Source organism: Pithys albifrons, chromosome 7, assembly GCF_047495875.1.
Source record: "Pithys albifrons albifrons isolate INPA30051 chromosome 7, PitAlb_v1, whole genome shotgun sequence".
Classification (NCBI taxonomy): domain Eukaryota; kingdom Metazoa; phylum Chordata; class Aves; order Passeriformes; family Thamnophilidae; genus Pithys; species Pithys albifrons.
The window spans coordinates 7,270,240-7,286,808 of record NC_092464.1 but is presented as its reverse complement, the minus strand read 5'-3'; the positions used below and the strand labels follow the sequence as shown (position 1 = coordinate 7,286,808).

General features: G+C 42.4%; 1 protein-coding gene across 2 annotated transcripts in view; it reads left to right on the top strand.

Moving 5' to 3' along the window:
- Positions 1-2,028: 2,028 nt before the first annotated feature.
- Positions 2,029-16,569, top strand: part of PRKAG2 (protein kinase AMP-activated non-catalytic subunit gamma 2) — a 207,442-nt gene continuing 192,901 nt past the window's right edge. Inside the window, exon 1 of one of the 2 annotated variants that reach the window (XM_071560637.1) lies at positions 2,029-2,278. In XM_071560637.1, the coding sequence (XP_071416738.1) occupies positions 2,186-2,278 (93 nt within the window). In that variant the 5' untranslated portion in view covers positions 2,029-2,185. The remainder of the gene's footprint in view (positions 2,279-16,569) is intronic. The other variant, XM_071560639.1, reaches the window with a different exon arrangement.

The following is a 16,569-nucleotide window of genomic DNA, read 5'->3' as shown; positions in this document are numbered from 1 at the left end:
TCCACCTCAAACATTTGTTAATTTAATAAAAGATGTCCAGGAGACCTCTTTGCTTACAATACTCAATGCTAAAATCCTTCTATAGAAATTCTACCTTTTCTTCCTTTTTTTTTTTTAATTTTCAAGACCAAACTAGCAATGAAAAACTATGTGATAGTTTTTGTCATAGACATGCTTATGAGTAATTTTTTAATTTCTTTATTCCAGGGGGTTAGTCATTCCCATATCCTTAGACAACAGCACTTTACTGGCAAAAAAATTTATATAAATGTTGGGGGAAAGCAGGTGTTACAGACCCACTCCTCTCTTTTGGAGTGGCTCCCAGGCTGCTCCAGACATCTTTTACTCTCCTGAGGAGTTTTGCTTCCTCTCTCCATGTGCCATTAACATCCCTCCTGACCTGGTGACAATGTTGTTAACCCCTATAGTCATATTTCTGGGTCTCTTTCCTTCCATGACACCCTGTAGAAACCTACATGACAATTCTCTATTCCATTCAAGAAGAGTGTTCACGTTTTTATGTAATTCTGTATGGTTTCAGACATGAGGCTACAGACTTTACACCTGACCAAGCTTTGCATCTTTTAAGTACTGAGATTTCAATAAGGAAGGAAATAAATCAGAATTCTTTTGTATTTCTTGTGGATAACCACTGCAATCCTGTATTTTTTCAGAAGGTAAGACTTTTGAAGAAAACACTTCTCCCTTTTCGCCTCAAGGCTTGCAAATTGTTGTTTTATAGAATCCCTTAATATTTGCTGTGGGTAATTAGGGGGTAGGCTCTGGGAAAATCCGAGTTTAAGTGATGGGACCAAAGGTCTGTGGCTGTAACAGTCTTGGTCTCATTGTCAAATTCAGGCAGTGTAAAAAAGGTGCAAGGACTGTCCAGGGAAGAAGAGTCCCTGCTAAAACATAACCTCATATTTTGATCCAAAATATGTTTATTTCTATGTGTATGGAAACCACTTGCTGTTCTAAAGAAAAGACTCCTCTCTCTCCCTCTCCCGGCGGTCCCAGGCTCTCCGCCCTGGAATCCTGCCCGTCAGCAGGGGTGGCACTGGCACGGGTTTGCTCTGGAGCTGCAGGTGAAGGGATGTTGGAAGCTTTTCCTTCCCTGGTACCCTGTGACGCCAAATCCATTCGCCCGCGGGGGCCGAGCTGCCTCTTTCGCTGCACTCAATCTGCGAGCGCGTTGAAGGATTTTTGGAGGGAGGGAGCGGAAAACTCTGTGTTGAGCAGGGGAGTGGGGCCCTCCTGGGCTTGGTACGGGGTTTTCCCGGCGGGAATGAGCCCGGCGGGAATGAGCCTGGCGGGAATGAGCCTGGCGGGCTGGGCTGCGGGACCGCGGACCTCGGGGAGACGACCGGGAGAAATCCTGCGGGGAGGGAGGCGAGGGAACAGCTCGGGAGGTCGGGAGGGGAAGGAGCCGCGCCGCCTTCGGGCGATTTTGGCAAGGTGACACGCACCCTTTCGCCCTGCGCCGAGCCCCAGGGAATGCCGGCATAGCTCCAGCCGCTCTGCCCCCGCCAGGGGCTGCGGGAGGGCTGCGAGGGGCTCGTGTTGCGGGTGGTGGCGACCCGGCCGGGGCTGTCGGCAGCGCCAGGGCACCTCCTCCCACCCTCTTGCCCTCCGTCCCTCCCTCCCCAACCGGCAGCTCCCGCAGGACTCCCCGCTCCGCCAGGAGCGTCGCCCGAGCGCCTTTCCCTTTGTCGGGGTTTTGTGGCGTTCGCGTGCTTTTTGGTTTTTTTCTTCTCTATAGTTGCGAGTGCGGCCAGGCTGGGCGAGGGGAAGGAAACTTTCTCCCCCCCGCCCCCCAGGATGCTCCGGATATTTTTGAAAGAGCGGAAGAGTGAGAAAGGGAGCAGCCTGTGTAAGGGCATCCCATTCTCTTGTGAAGGTCCCCTCTGACACCTCGCTGCTGGGATTAAAGACCAGAGCTGGACAAACTCCTCCCCTTCCCTCTGCTTCTCTCCCTTCCACCCCCCCAGCCCCCTTCCCCCCCCGCTCCCCCCCCCCCCCCCCCCCCGCAATTTCCCAAGGCCATTTAAAAAGAAGAAAAAAAAAAAGAAAAGAAAAAACAAAATAAGGAGCCTGGATTAAGTGCGGCCCGTGGGACGGTAGGGAGAGGTGGAAGAAGAGCCTCCCTTTCCAGATCCACCGCGCAGCACCGAGCCTGGGTGAAGCGATGGGAAGCACTGCCATGGACAAGAAGAAAGATGCCTCCAGCAGCAGGAAGAGCTCCAGCCAGAAGAAACTCATGTTGCGAGTGCACATCCCCGTAAGTGGCTCCTTGCTCTTCCTCCCCTTCGGCAGCTGGCGTGGTTTAGACGCCGAGGCATGTTTTTCTCTGACATGCAGCACAGCGAAAGACAGGGAGAGGTGTTTTCCTGCTGGTGTTTCCTGGAGTTTGGGACATGCTGGGCTTGGGGGTGCAGCCCGCGCAACAGCCAAGTCCTCGCCATCTCGGGTAGGTTGAAGTGAGGGGTCTGTGCCCCCCGAGCTGTGCTGGGAGCTCAGGGTGCAGTGCACGGAGTGAAGAGAACTTCAGTCATCCGCACTATCCTAGTTTTGGAAGTGACTCTTCCTCCCTGCTGCCCCGGCGCTGCTCTGCCCAGGGCTGTGGGTTTGGCTCAGTGTCTCAGCTCACACGCAGACTCGCAGGAAGGTTCAGCAACGTTCTGTTCACCCCCAAATGTTGGTCTCGGCATGCCCAGGTTTGGCGCTGGGAACTGTCCGTGCCTGTGGCTGAATCAGGGTTTAATCTGACTCTTCCCTCTCTCAGGACTAATCCACATCTGAATTTCCCAGGGCCGTGGAGCCCAGAGGTTGCTCTCGAGTTTGCATCCAAGCAGCCAGTTCGCTGCTGAAAGAGCAAGGGCAGTAGTTTGACCAAAGTGGAGCAGACTAGTGAGCCACGCAGTCTGTTCACCGACTCTTGTTTTGTATGTTCCACTCTAAAAAAAAAAAAAGGCAAGAAATTGTAGCATATAGACACAGAAGAACCACAGAGCAGAAGTTCCTCACTATTTTCAGTTGAGTACTAAAAGGCTGATTGGCTCAGTCTTCAGAATTATATGCCCTTCAAAACTTATTTTCTTTATTATTAGAACATTCTATGTAACTATTAGTTTTTTGTTCTCAGTCCTGATATGCTTTTGATGTCAGTCCTTCTGGTAAGAAATGACAGTTCTTGTATCTTTTCTGTGCACTCTGTTGTTTTATCGATTATTGTTGTTTGAGGTTTGTTTTTTTATTATTTTAAATCTCATTATGTAAAAGTGGGAAACAGTCCTACACATCTCTGCCAAGCCACCAAGGAGCAAAAAGATATTTCTGGTTCTAAGTTTTTCCTTTGTTTTAGGGAAGAATAAGAAGTCCAAGCAAATTTATTAGGTGTCTCGAGTGTGTGGAATAAAATGGAGGAAAAATACATGACTCCTCTGCAGATTTCATTTTTCTCTGGGGAGGGGTGCAAGCCCAAGAGCCCAAGCCAAACTTCTGGAGCTCTGAGTACATTCAGAACTAGAAGAAAAGAATCTGTTTCTGCTAACATGGGTGTTGCCTATGCATTTTTGACTGGAGCTTTTAGGCAATAAATTTTGCCATTTTACCAGTAGTACTTCACAATGGGGATGTAAAATAGCAACAAATCAAATGTACCACACCAAAGCACCACTCACCCTGTGCACATTTTTCCTTTCCACCCTCCCTGCTACATTTTCCCTGCTATTTCTTTCCATTGCCCCACCCCGCCCCTTCTCTTCCCAACCTCTGACTCAGTTCACCCAGAAGCTCTTGTGCAGCTGGATCTCCACTGCTGCTCCCAGGGGCTGCGTTTTGTGCCTGCTGAGGAGCCATAGGTAGTTCTGGAGATGCTGTGGTTGTTGCAGGATTTTACAGGATCCACCTGGTACTTTTGAAGTACCTGTTGACCAACAGACATCTGTGACCACAGCAGTACTTACATCAATTTTCCTCCGTTTGTGGGTGTGAAGCTAAGGTGGAAAAAGTGCCTAAGAAACTTGCTTACACTTAAGCATTATTGACAGAGGAAGGCTAATGCTTTTTCATGTTTGCCTCCCTAAGCCATGGACAACCTTTCTTTGTGAGTGTTGCCTTATTTCTGTCTTGGATGGAACATCATTAGTAGTGGTTCATGATTTTTCATGTTCATTAATCACTTGGCTATTTGCTATGCAGTTTGTCACCTACATGGTGGTAGTTATTTATTTACAAGCCTGTAAATGCCTGACATTGCACTGAAGTCAACATAAGTTTTGTTGTCCACCCAGCTGGAAGCAATTCAAGATTTGTTAATGAGATAACACCTTCCATCCTTCCTCTCAATCCCCGAAATATGATCCTTCTCTTCCATTCTGCACCATTCTACATTCCTGATATGGACTGTTGGGTCCAGGATATTTCAGGTTGTACTTACGTTCTTGGTGGTTTCCTGTAATCTGGCAGAGTTTAAACGTGACACTGCTATAAGAAAGAACATTTTTCTCATTCTCCTCACTTGACAGTGGAATCTGCATTTGAAAAGATCCATTTAGACTGGTTTTTTTTTCTCTTTCATAACTGTTTTCTTGGCTGTTGTTTTGAAGCATCATTCCTATTATTTCAGTGGCGCCTGTCAGTGTAGCTGAAGTTGTCAAGGGAGCTTTCACCAGACAGTAATTTTTACTTTGTTCAGTCTCTTTGTGTTGCTGTGAGATTGTGTTTATTGCTGAGATACGTAATTTGTGCTCATTTTGATCTTCAAATTAGGAACAAGAGAAGGACTAACACGGTCTGAGTAGGAGAGGAGAGAGGAGTCAATTCTGAAAGAAAAAGCAAGGGGACAGAGAGGTCCTGTTGTGATGTAAGCTGGTCTAAAACACATTCATTAGTCACATAGCAATGCTGACTGAAGAATTAGTGACATATATTGTAAAAAAAAAAGGTGAATTATACAAAATACACTACTATTAGCTTAGAGGATTATGGAATAAAAAGCATGTCTGAAAAGCAAGTTGTATGATTATTTTTGGAGGGAAGGTGTTTGTCAGTGATAGGAGGAAAAATGGATCAATTTAACAAAGGTCGTTTGTGTCTCACAACACTCCAAGGCATTTCTCAGGTGCATCTTTCTCAAGCAAGAACAAGACATAATAAAAAAATCTGGACACACTCTATTTTCACCTTCCTGTACTCAGTTTCCTTCGGCACAGGAGGGTGGTGCCCAGCCCGTGCTCCTGGAGTGGTGGTGGGCCACTAAGTTCCTGCAAGTTGGCTTTCCTTGCTGCTCTAAACTTGGGATTAGTAGCCAAAAGTAAAGTGGGGGCTACTGCCTTCTGTAGCATGGCAGGGGAGTATTTGCTAAGAGGCTGCACTGATAAAATGACTTTTTGTTTGGGTGTTGTTTTCTTTGCAAGTACACAACTGACCAAAACTAGTAATTTAGACGGACTATAATATAATTGCAGGAGCCTTTTCAAAGGTCATATCGACCTCTGTCTCTCCCAGCAGCACATTCTGCAGTTTTGAAATTAGAAATGCCTAAATGGAAATTTCTGGTCCAAATAACTTTGAAAGCTGCTTAAGATTTAAATAGAAGCCTTTGCTCTCTAGATGCATCATATCTGTAATATGAAGACATTAGCATTCTAAAATTCCTTTTTAAGCCATTAGAAGTTAATGCTTGCACATTGCTTTGAACATTTTAAAAACTCTGTTCTAAGATGGGATGCAATTGTCTACTGAGCAGGAGCTTGCAGCAGAGAGATCAGTGAGTTCTTTTGTCGTCGTGCAAAATGATCTGTTCTAATGTTAACGTTGCCATTATAATCCCCTGGTTCCACAAAAAAAAAAAAAAAAGAAAAAGAAAAAAGAAAGAAAAAGGAGAGATGGAGAGATTGTGCTGTTGTTTACTTTGAATTTCATCTGGGATAATTCACCCAGTGCCAGCAAAGTTATGTTGTATTTACATGAGCGCAACTGAGGGCAGAGCCTGTCTCAAGAGCTTCACCATGGCAAGAGCCAAGCACCTGCTGCTCCCAGCAGGTGGGAAATGCAGAAGCTTGGCACTTCCTTGGATTTTTCCCAAATACATCACAAGGTGACTTATTATTCAAAAGAACAAAGAGATTTTTTCACAGTAAGGGCAAAAATAACATCTGTGAATGAATATAAAAACATCTTTCAGTTCAGTGTAGTGGCTTTTGCCTTTGGTACTTCAGCCCTGACAGCAGAGTTGATGCACTAAAAGGATGTGCTTTGACATCAGGATCCTTTATTTTCAATGTCACACAAACAAACATCTCTGCACACCTTCTCCCATTGCTTTGTCGAACTCTCTGATTTTGGAGAGACTCCTCAATGTCAAAATTTATTGCTGTTTCCAGGCTTCTTGTTATGTTGGGATGCCCCAGTGAACATCAGATGGCTTAAATATTTCTAACCCGATAGATGACAATGGTGTTCTGACAGATTCTGTTGGCTCAGGCTCTGTCCCTCCATCTTGCTTTCCACACTTGTAAAGTCATTAATGGCTGCAAGCCTGATAAATCACAGTGAAATAATTTTGTTCTGTCATAGTTTTTGCAATGTGCTGCTTATCTCCCAGCATTTGCAGGGTGGGTTGCTGAGAAGAGCACTTCTGCCTAGGAGTTACTTTAGGAAGCTGCAGATGAGGAATAAGGTTGTGAATTCTTTAAAAGGTGAAAGGAAATCAGCTTCCAGTGAGGTCTAGGAATCAAAAAAACCTGTTTGTTTTCTTGGGAAAAGGAAGTGGGGGGAGAGTGAGACAGAGGAGAGCAAACTGTTTCCCTAATATTAAATTTGCAGCTATTCTCAGTCTCATAGGGCAGGCTCTGAGTTGTCCTGAGCCTTGGTGGCCTTGAAGTTTAAATTTGGATTCCTCCCTAAAGGACTAATATATTAAGATGGGAAAGAACAAGAGGTGTTTGCTCAGGAGTATTGAGATGGCACTTTGAATTTGTCCGAAGGATAAAAGAAAGGATTCATGTTTACAAACATAATGACTGCCACTGTAATTAAAGAAGCTCTTGGGTTTTTTGGTTCTAAAACATAACACACATCAGCTTATTGAAAAGTGCTGTGTCTTTAAAACATTACTTTTTATGGTAGGAGATTCTGCTCCTAAATGGTCTCACCCAACATCCTTTATTTATACCTCTGAGCCTGCGAGGACTTTGGGCTCAGAGGAATGTGAATTTCCTTGGAGAAATAAGTCATGAATGTGGAAGGAACCTCAGAGAAATGTGGATAGTCAAACTTGTGGCCTCAGGGAAGATTAATCACACAATGCTTGCATTGGGAAGAAAAGTCAGGCTCCTAGAGGGATCAGGAGTGAAGTGGAAGGTAGTGATCTCTGCCTGAGACATTCCAGCACCTGCTCACAGCCCTGCAGGGTTCCACTTATGCTCAGTTTTGCCTGGGCACCACTTTGTATTCAAGGGAGCTACTCAGCAGAACTCAGCACTCATTTTGTTGATGATGCATGGGCACTCATGGGCCTGGGTTGGTGGTGTGCTGGCTTGGCAGGGCTACTGGGAGCAGAGAGGAACCAAAACTGAGTCAGCATTGGTTTACCAAATTATGGACTTCCGTGTTGAATGAAGTACAACATATAATTCTCCTCCCTTTGAAGAAAAGCTGAGCTCCTACCAAAAGGCATCCCATGCCTAGGGAATAATGAAAGAGCAGAGCTGGTTACAAGAGAAACGAACCATCAAGGAAGACATCAGTAGCAGGCAGGAGATGTCACAAAATGTCTGTCTGGCATAGAAATAGCCCCTTTGTGGGCTATGTCACCCTACACTGATCATAAGGCTCTGGGAATTCGCCTTCTCCCAGGGCCTGATCTGGTCGCAGGGGACTGGTGTCTCAATTTTTTGCTGTTGTTTGCACTGTATCTACACTGGAGAAAGTTACAACCTCACAAACAGTGAGAGTTGTGCACATCTCCAAAGGCTAAAAGAAAAAGCAGCTTGAATGTTTCTTGAGTGGGGTATGTTTTTCTTCTGGAAAGGAGAACTTGCATATACACATGAACATGGGGTTCCATCAATAAATATAATATAGTATTGGTGGTTTGGTCATGCAGTGCTATACTACTACTGAACTCTTTACCAGCAGTGAGCTGAAACAGTGATGAATGTGACAGTTTCTGCTGCAGAATGATTTTTGTGTTTGTTCTTTATGTAGTTGTAGAAACTGGAATACAATGCTCCAGTTTAGTGTTTGCTTCTGTAATACTGTCTCCTTTAAATTGCTTGCATATAACTACATATGAAATCTTTAAAGCATGAAAGCCTTATTTACATGGTAGAGAACCGAAACATAACATGGTACTTCAGTTTTTGACAGTGAGGATTCAGAGAATGGTAAATAGCATCCTTTAAATTTTCATATAATTTAGCTTGACAGTGAATTACGTTATTCCAGCGTGACCCAATGGATGCAGAGCAAATGCATTGCAGTATGTGTTTCATGGTTGTCATTTGTATCACACACCGTGACTGCTCAGACCTTATGGTCATTATTGCAAAGGGTGCCTGTGACCTTCTACTCCAAAACCAGAACCTATGTCATAAGCTGAAGACTCTATTTTTTTTGCAGTCAGGGTGAGAGAGGTATATGGCCTTTTTAAGCTGCTGGAGAACACATTCATAGATCTGGAGTTTCATTAGGAGGAAGTGTGTGCATTATAAGCATTATCTGCCATGTAATAAAGCCTTTATCATCATTTATTCATAACAGGCATTGTGCAGTTTTCAGTCAACTTTTCATGTCAGTAATGCAGCTGGAACAATGAAAATAAGAAAATATTCAGCTTCTGCAAGCTGAAGATAGCAAACCTCTCTGTGTGGTCAGAGTGCTGGCTTACAGCATTACAAAACACAGGATTTTCCTGCTCAGTTGTAGACTTAGTAGAGGTCTTTTATGATTGACTGAAGTTCATGTCTGGTTCTGGAAGCTACATGCCTGTGGATTCCTTTAGAAAACTTTGGAGACATGTTTTCCATGGAACTAGAGAAATCAATACTTGGTGAGCTAAATTGGGGGTAAAGTTTGAATCCAAGCATGAAGAAACATTTCAATGAAGGCAAGCTCTCCATAGAAATGGAATAGTTGTAGCAGTGTGATGGCCGAAACAGGTGCCATGAGCATTGCCTGTAGCCTGTCTAGTGGGAGAAATGGATTTTTACCTGCATGCCACTTTGAATGGACTCTACATGGAAATCTGAAAAGACACCTGGAATTATGCACAGATTGCTAAAGTGTGTCACAGTAACTCTACTTTTGCTGCCTAGCCATAATCCTTGCCAAATTTCCACCAGTTCAGGATTGTTCTATGTCTTTAAATAGTTGTGCATTTGGTATGTTTGTAAGCCTGTGTTGCCTTGCTTTTGGTGATGTGGCCTTGAGCAGGTCATAGAGCAAACAAGTGTTCTTACAGAATCATGTGCACAGTTGAGGTTGGGAGAGACCTCTGGAGATTGTCTAGTCCAAGCCTCCTGCTGACCCAGTGGTCAGCTAGAGCAGATTGTCAGGACTGTGTTGCATCAGATTTTGAATATCCCCAAGGATGGAGACGGCAGTTTCATTGCTCTGCAGGAATGCATTTGGGCAAGAGAACGCTCCTTGAGACTATTGTAGAGCTACTACACAGGCACATTGAATTTACCTCCATAGTTGGTTGGATCTTGTCCTAAAAGCACTGTGCCAGTCTGGGGAGTGAAACTGGAGTTGGCTGTGTAGTGTAGAGATCTCTGGGCAAAGGATTCTCTGAGATGGGAATTGAAACTGGAGGCACAATAGTCCCAACATGACTTGAGGAAGGAAAGGAACAGTAAGGCAGCAGTAAAATGGTGCTTAGTCAGTGCTACCACAGTGTGTATGGGAGTTTGCCAGCCGTGGAGGATTGCATTTTCTGGAATGTGGTTTTCATCATGTGTTGTCATTCCTTTTTCATAAATTAATTAGTGGGGGATTTGCTGTTACAGAGTATTAATCATGGCTTCCACATTGGAAGCATGATCTAAACCAAGAAGCACGAGGAAAGACAGTTCAGGGATAAGAGCACTAAATCATCACCAACCTGTCTGAGTCTGTATCTGCTGTATTGCCTGAGGGCAGAGGAGATGTAAGCTGTACATTGATGAATGGCTGAAGCTTGAGGTCCACAGTAAACTTTTAAGTAGTGTGACACATTTCAACACTGAAACAGCTTATGGCATCTTCTTTTCATCCATGACTGAATGCTGATGTATGTCTATGCCTATGTTAGTGTAGATCAACTCTCAGAAGAATTTAAAGCCTTAGTAGAGTGTTACAGGTTAGAAGAAAAGATGTTGTCCCTGCAGTATTGATATTCAAGGAGATGGTTCAGTTTAAGCAACTTATCCCATGTTGTACAGGAATGTGACAGTGGGACTAGTGAAATCCTGAGATCCAGTACACTTACCTTAACCATAAGCACAACCTTCTTCCTGTGGTATTTGTTCCATAAGTGTCTGTATACAAGCTTAGCCTAAGTTGGATCCATGTACAAGCTCAACCTCTATCAGCAGTTATGGAAAGTATTTTTCCTTTTGCTTTTTAAAAATATGTGTGAAGTGAAAGGATTCCAGTCTAATATCTGCAAACAGTTATGTCATGTCTTTAAATAATACTGCTAGCGTTCTTTTGGCAGTCTGATAAGGAGGACCAAGGATTGAGGGTATTAGATTAATTGGAGGAGACTATTTTAATTGCCAGCATCAAAAGTGGTACTGCAATGAGTGTGCCTAATTATCACATCCTCAGTGTGGTTCATGTGGTTGTTGAAAGTTGTGAAACATTAGTCTTTTTTTTTTTTCTCCTGTACAGCTGGGGGCACATCAGTTGTAGAATTCTTGAAACAAGAATTCTGCAGCCATTTCACATGGAGTCATCTATAAACTCAAGACAATGGGGGTTGGGTACATCTGGAATGGCACTTTATAATCACATTCGAACTGCAGCACCCTCCAAAGCCTTTGCAGGCATCCTGCCTCCATTCCTGCACTCCACTGGCTTGTCCATGCAGTTGCTGGAGGTGGGCATTCCCCAGTCCTGCTGCCAGCCAGTGCAGGAGAGAGAGCACCAGCATGGTGCCAACACTATTCTTCTTATATAGGCCTTGCTCTAATGCTGGATCAACTCTACATTTTTATGAGAAGATGGAGAGCTTCTGCCATCTGAAAAGTTGAGCCAACTTTATTCATAAACATAAGATTTATAGTCTGAGGTGACTGGGAGGTAGAAGGTGTTATTCAGCTGTTTCCTTTGCATTTTGTTTAGTGAGTTGATGTTAAAAGTAAATACTAATTCAATAGAATTATTTTAGTTCTTTGAGATGACTGTACACGCTTTAAGCTGTGGAGAGGCAGGAGGGTACATGCCAGCATTTTTTTTCATAAACTAAATCCAGTAATTAAAAAGTGCAAGTACTTCAATTATTTTCTTTTTTATCTTTTTTTTTCTTTTCTTTTTTTTTTTTTTGTTTTTGTTTTTTTTCCCTGGATTGTACTAAGAGTTCTGGCTCTTTGCACTGCTGCAGACCTGTGGAAGCATCATTAGTTGGCATGCAAAAGTTGCTGGTAAAGGAACTCTTATGATTTTCAGATGTAAAACACTGAAGTCAGTAAAAGAGGAAACGTCTTACTTAACCATGTACACTAGTGAGAAGCTTGTCTCCATTACTTAGTCAAACAAAACTGTATTTCACCCAGTATCCATCAGCTGTCCTGGTGGACCTCAGCCAGCAGTTACCAAGGCAAAGCAAGCTGCTGATCACCAGCTGGATTTCTTACCAGGCTCTGTGCATCCTCCTATCCCACTGCAGTGCTGAACAAAACATGCTGCCTTACAATGCCTTCTTATTACCCAGTATGTTTTATTTTCATGGTGTACATTGTCAGATAAAACAAGTGGGACCTTGGTAAGCCTTGGTAACTCATTCACTTTTGATGTCCATCTGTCTGTAAACTCAGATCCAAAAATCTGCGACCAACAGATGACTCAAGTTTACATGAAATGCCATTCATGGGGTTAAGCCTTCAGAGAAGAAAATAGATGCTAGGAAGACTGGTAGTTCAGAGAGAAGGGATTTCCAAAGGAATTTAGGCACTTTAGGTCCCTTTGCAGTATTGGAAGATCCTGCTACTCCACTTGGATCAGGATGTCCTTAATTACATTTGAAAATTGAGCTTTACATTTTTCAGGCTTTCAATATGCAGTTCTTCTCTCTGTGCTGTTCATACCTGCATTACAAACAGAAGCTGGTTTTCCTACTTTCTCACTTCCAATAATATTCACTTGTGCCTGATAACTAAAATTGAAAAAACAAACAAACAAACAAACAAACATCAAAAAACCCAAGTCAGAAGTTGTTTTTTTTAATGGAACAAAGATTGAAAGTAATACTAGGAAGTAATTTGGGAAGAGATAAATAGCAGCTGTTCTCTTGTTGATAAAGACTGAAACCAATACTGATACTTGATGCATTGCAATCCTTTGTACTAACCATGAAATCTGTGTACCACCTCATGTTTGACTCAGAGGGACCAAGTATTACACATGATAAAGACTTCAGAAAGAAATTACGTTTCAGCTTTTCAATGTAACTTGAGAAAAGTCTGCAATAATTTAAAATTTTGAGAGGATTTTTTATTTATATATTTTTTACCTCTGTAAACTTTACAAGTTTTATGAGCCACTGTAGGGATTTAATGTGTTTGGACTCTCTGGGGGTAGTTATTTCTAGTTTACTCTCAAATGCAAATGTTTTAAAATGAAAAAATATATTTCACTGCCATAATCTGCATATACTTGCTGTCAGCATGTTTATGAAGCAGAATATTTGGGTTTAAAGGTATTAGGAGTTCTGCAAATCAACACTGATATTGCTTTGTGAGCTGCTGCTTGATGAGGTCACCGGAGAGAAATGGGAGTTCCTCAGGTTCTGAGAAGCTGATGGAACAGCCAACTTACTCTTTATAATTTTTCTATATATGCAAGTTATAAAACAAGCTTTTAGCCTTGACTCTGTTTGGGCTGAAGTAACCCAGGAAGGGGCACACACATAAAAGCAAAGGTTAGTAAGCCCAATGGCAGTGATCAATATATTCACTTTAATAGATGAGAGTCAGAACACACAGGCTGGGGACATATGTCTAGGAGTCATCTTCTTTTGGAGGAATGGTAAAATTTAATTTCTCTGGACTTTATGAGAGGAAATGAGAGGAAGTATTAACTGTGCCCTCTAAGTAAATGTCCATTTCCAGAGAAGATATTTCTTGAAGTTCATTTCCGGAGGGCAGTAGGTACCTTTATGTTTTATGGTCTTGAATGTTCTGTGCACTTGACTAGGTTAATTTAAAAAACATGTAGGGACACAAATGCAGAGCCTGTGCGTGTGGAGGGAAGCTGCCCTGTGTGCAGCTGTTTAAACTGAATACGTTCAGTGTGGAGAGACAAGCTGGCAAATTGCTCATGTTGCAGAGAAATGAGCTGTGATGGAAAATACAATAGATATTTAAATATTTCAAGGGAAACCCCCACATTACAAATATGCTTCTGCCTGATGTAAAAACAGCTGGCTTTATTTTCTAGCTGTACTAGGATTATTTTCAATTTCACATCCTGCATTTTAATGTCACAAAAGAAACAGAGCAGTGAGCTGACTTTGTATCTTGAACTTAAGGCTGTTTTTGTTTCTGATGGGGTTGAGTTTCATTTGGTTTACAAGACTAAGTAATTTAAAGTCCAGTCACCTGGGGTATTGGGCTAAGAGACTAACACATATTGACTTGAGTCCTACTGTCCCAGATTGTTGTAGCCAGGAGTAACTTTCTTCTTCCTTGTCTCTGCTGCCCTGCATTTGGCCATTGCAGCAGAAGGGCCTCCAAGTCATGTCATGTCAAATAACGCATGGTCTTCAGAGCTCACTGGGGGAGAGAAAAGTCTGGGAATGAAGTGAGCAGGCACAGCCAGGCACTTCCACTAATTGTTGTTGTGGACGATGGAGCACAAAAGCAGAAGGAGAATGGAAATGTGTCTTGGTGTGGAAACGACTGTGTGAACACAAATATGCCTGGGCTTGCTTATTGGGAACATACGTGTTGCACAGGAGAACTCCCACAACAGGAATCCTCTGCTTTAGTCTACTCCTGCCAGATAATTTTATCAGGTTTCTATTTTCATTTACTTACCTCTAGAGGTTTTCTTGGCTATTTGGGGTTGTGGACTTCGGCAACCTTGAATTGTAACAGGTGCTGAGCTAGCTTGAATTATCGTTAATTTTTTGTCTAGTTATTTGATACTGCCTAAATATTGAACATAGGAAACCTGAATGAATTCATTATTAATATAACTTGCTATTGGCGTTTCAAAATATATTCTGCTGAAATGGACTTAAATATCTAAGTAACTATTCCATACTCTGTACTCTAACCCAAAACAGGCTGGAGTGGTTTGCAGATCAACTGTATAAAATAAATAAAATAGTATAAAACTACTGGGGTGTGTGTATGCATCAAATTTGTAATTAAACCCCAGAATTTCCTCTCAAAAATTCCTGTGCTGAAATAACTATACTGCATTTTTCTGAAACTGTGAAAAAAATTACATAAAGACAGTGCTGAAGGAGCGCTATATGAAATTATGAGTAACTGAAAATGAAGTTTATAAGCTCAGTGAGATTCATAAAATGGGAAGATTTATACTTCATTATACAGGGGAGCTTTTGGTACATGGGGAAGCTACCAGGCCATGCTGGGATACATCATCTCCTGGAGATGAAAAGACTCCTTACATCAAGAAAGGAGAAAACATAAGTGACACTTTCATGTTCATCTGTGCCTGAAAGATCATCCTACCTATGCTGAAAAGTAGGTGTTTCTGCAGTGAAATTCAACAGGTGCAATAAGGAATCACAATGCAACACAACTGGAAAAAATCCAAGTGGTTACTTTGTCCATTTACTAAATGAACTGCAAATGTCTAACTGAAGCAAGAACTATTAAGGAGGCAAGAGGAAAGGGAGTAGCCAGCAGAAACACCAATATGTGCATTCTATAATGGATCTGTCTTTAGTAACTTGATTATGCCAATGCAATTGCTTTTTCTCCAAGACAGATACTTGTCCTGCCAGGGTCGATTGAAAAGCCATCTGATTATGCCAAAGGATTTAAATGGAAAGAGAAAGATGGAAAAACTATTTACCAATAGAAATATGATTGCTGATAGCATTACAGAAAAGCGAGACTGCAGAAAGATAACAAGGTTTATCCAAGGGGTTACACTGATTCCTTTTTAGTTAAAAATATGTAAATTCAGTGCTGTGAAAGTTATCTCAAGGACAACCCTAAAGACTGATCATGGGTCAGAGTGAAAATCAAGTTCATCCTGTAAAATTCATCACAACAGTCCATTGTGGCACTTCTGTTTTGAAGCAGCATTGGCCTCCCAGCAATTACCACTGAAGATACTCGTCAGTGTAGTGTGGAAATCTGACTTCCTGACACTGCTTTGGGAACTTCCTGTCACAGTGATGTGAATATCTTTGCTGAATAAGGCTGATTTTGAGCAGGTTGCTGAAAGATATCAGTTTCTCCATCTCCTTCCCAGCCTCCCAATTTTCACATCAGATTTGTCTTTATTATGTGCTCCTACTTTTGTAATCTCAGGATTTTCGAAAGCCACTGTAACCTCCACATAAATATTATCCCTTTAATAGTATTCCCCTAACCAAATACTCCAGCTGCTATCTCTAGACACAGCACAGTCACAAAATACAGAGGCAACAAAAATCAGGCTCACAGAGTTCCAAGTTGTGTCTTTATGGAAAGGATTTTTAGTTTTGTTTCCATCCCTGAGATGTGGGCAAACCTCAGGGATGAATATCTTGGTTTTCAGAATTTTGGTGACTTGGTCTGCCCACAGATGGGACACAATGTTAATGAGTGCCACAAGGTTCTTGCTGTTTTATGGAGGACACCCACAATCAGCATTTTAGGGGATTTAAAGAATATTTTCTTTCTGCTTAAATGGCCTGTTCAGCACAGAGCTGAACCTGGTGGAAGAATGTTTCCAGCTTTCTGAGCTGCTCACCACTAGATATGCTGAGTGTGATTCTGGTGCTATTTGCCTTAGTGGGAACATTTTCCCTGTCATCACTGGAGCTGCTGTTGACAGTGGGGTTGGAGCTGGAGACACTATTTCTGCACAGGACAGAAGTGTTAAGATTTGATTGTGGTTTTCTGCACATTAGAGGGGTTGGAGAAGGAACCACCTAAAGCCTGTGAGTGTATAAAGTATAAATGGGCAAATTGTGGTGCACTGGGAAATACCTCATCAATGGATACCAAAATATCAGTGTTGTTATTTCAATTCTGCAATAATTCGGTTTGACAAACAACCACGTTTTTTTCTGGTTGTTCTCTGAAAGCTTTCTCTCCTTGCAGACAAATTTTATAGCACTGCTTCCCACAAGTCTTTCCACATGTGACAGAACTGTGCAAAATGCCCTGTAAAAGA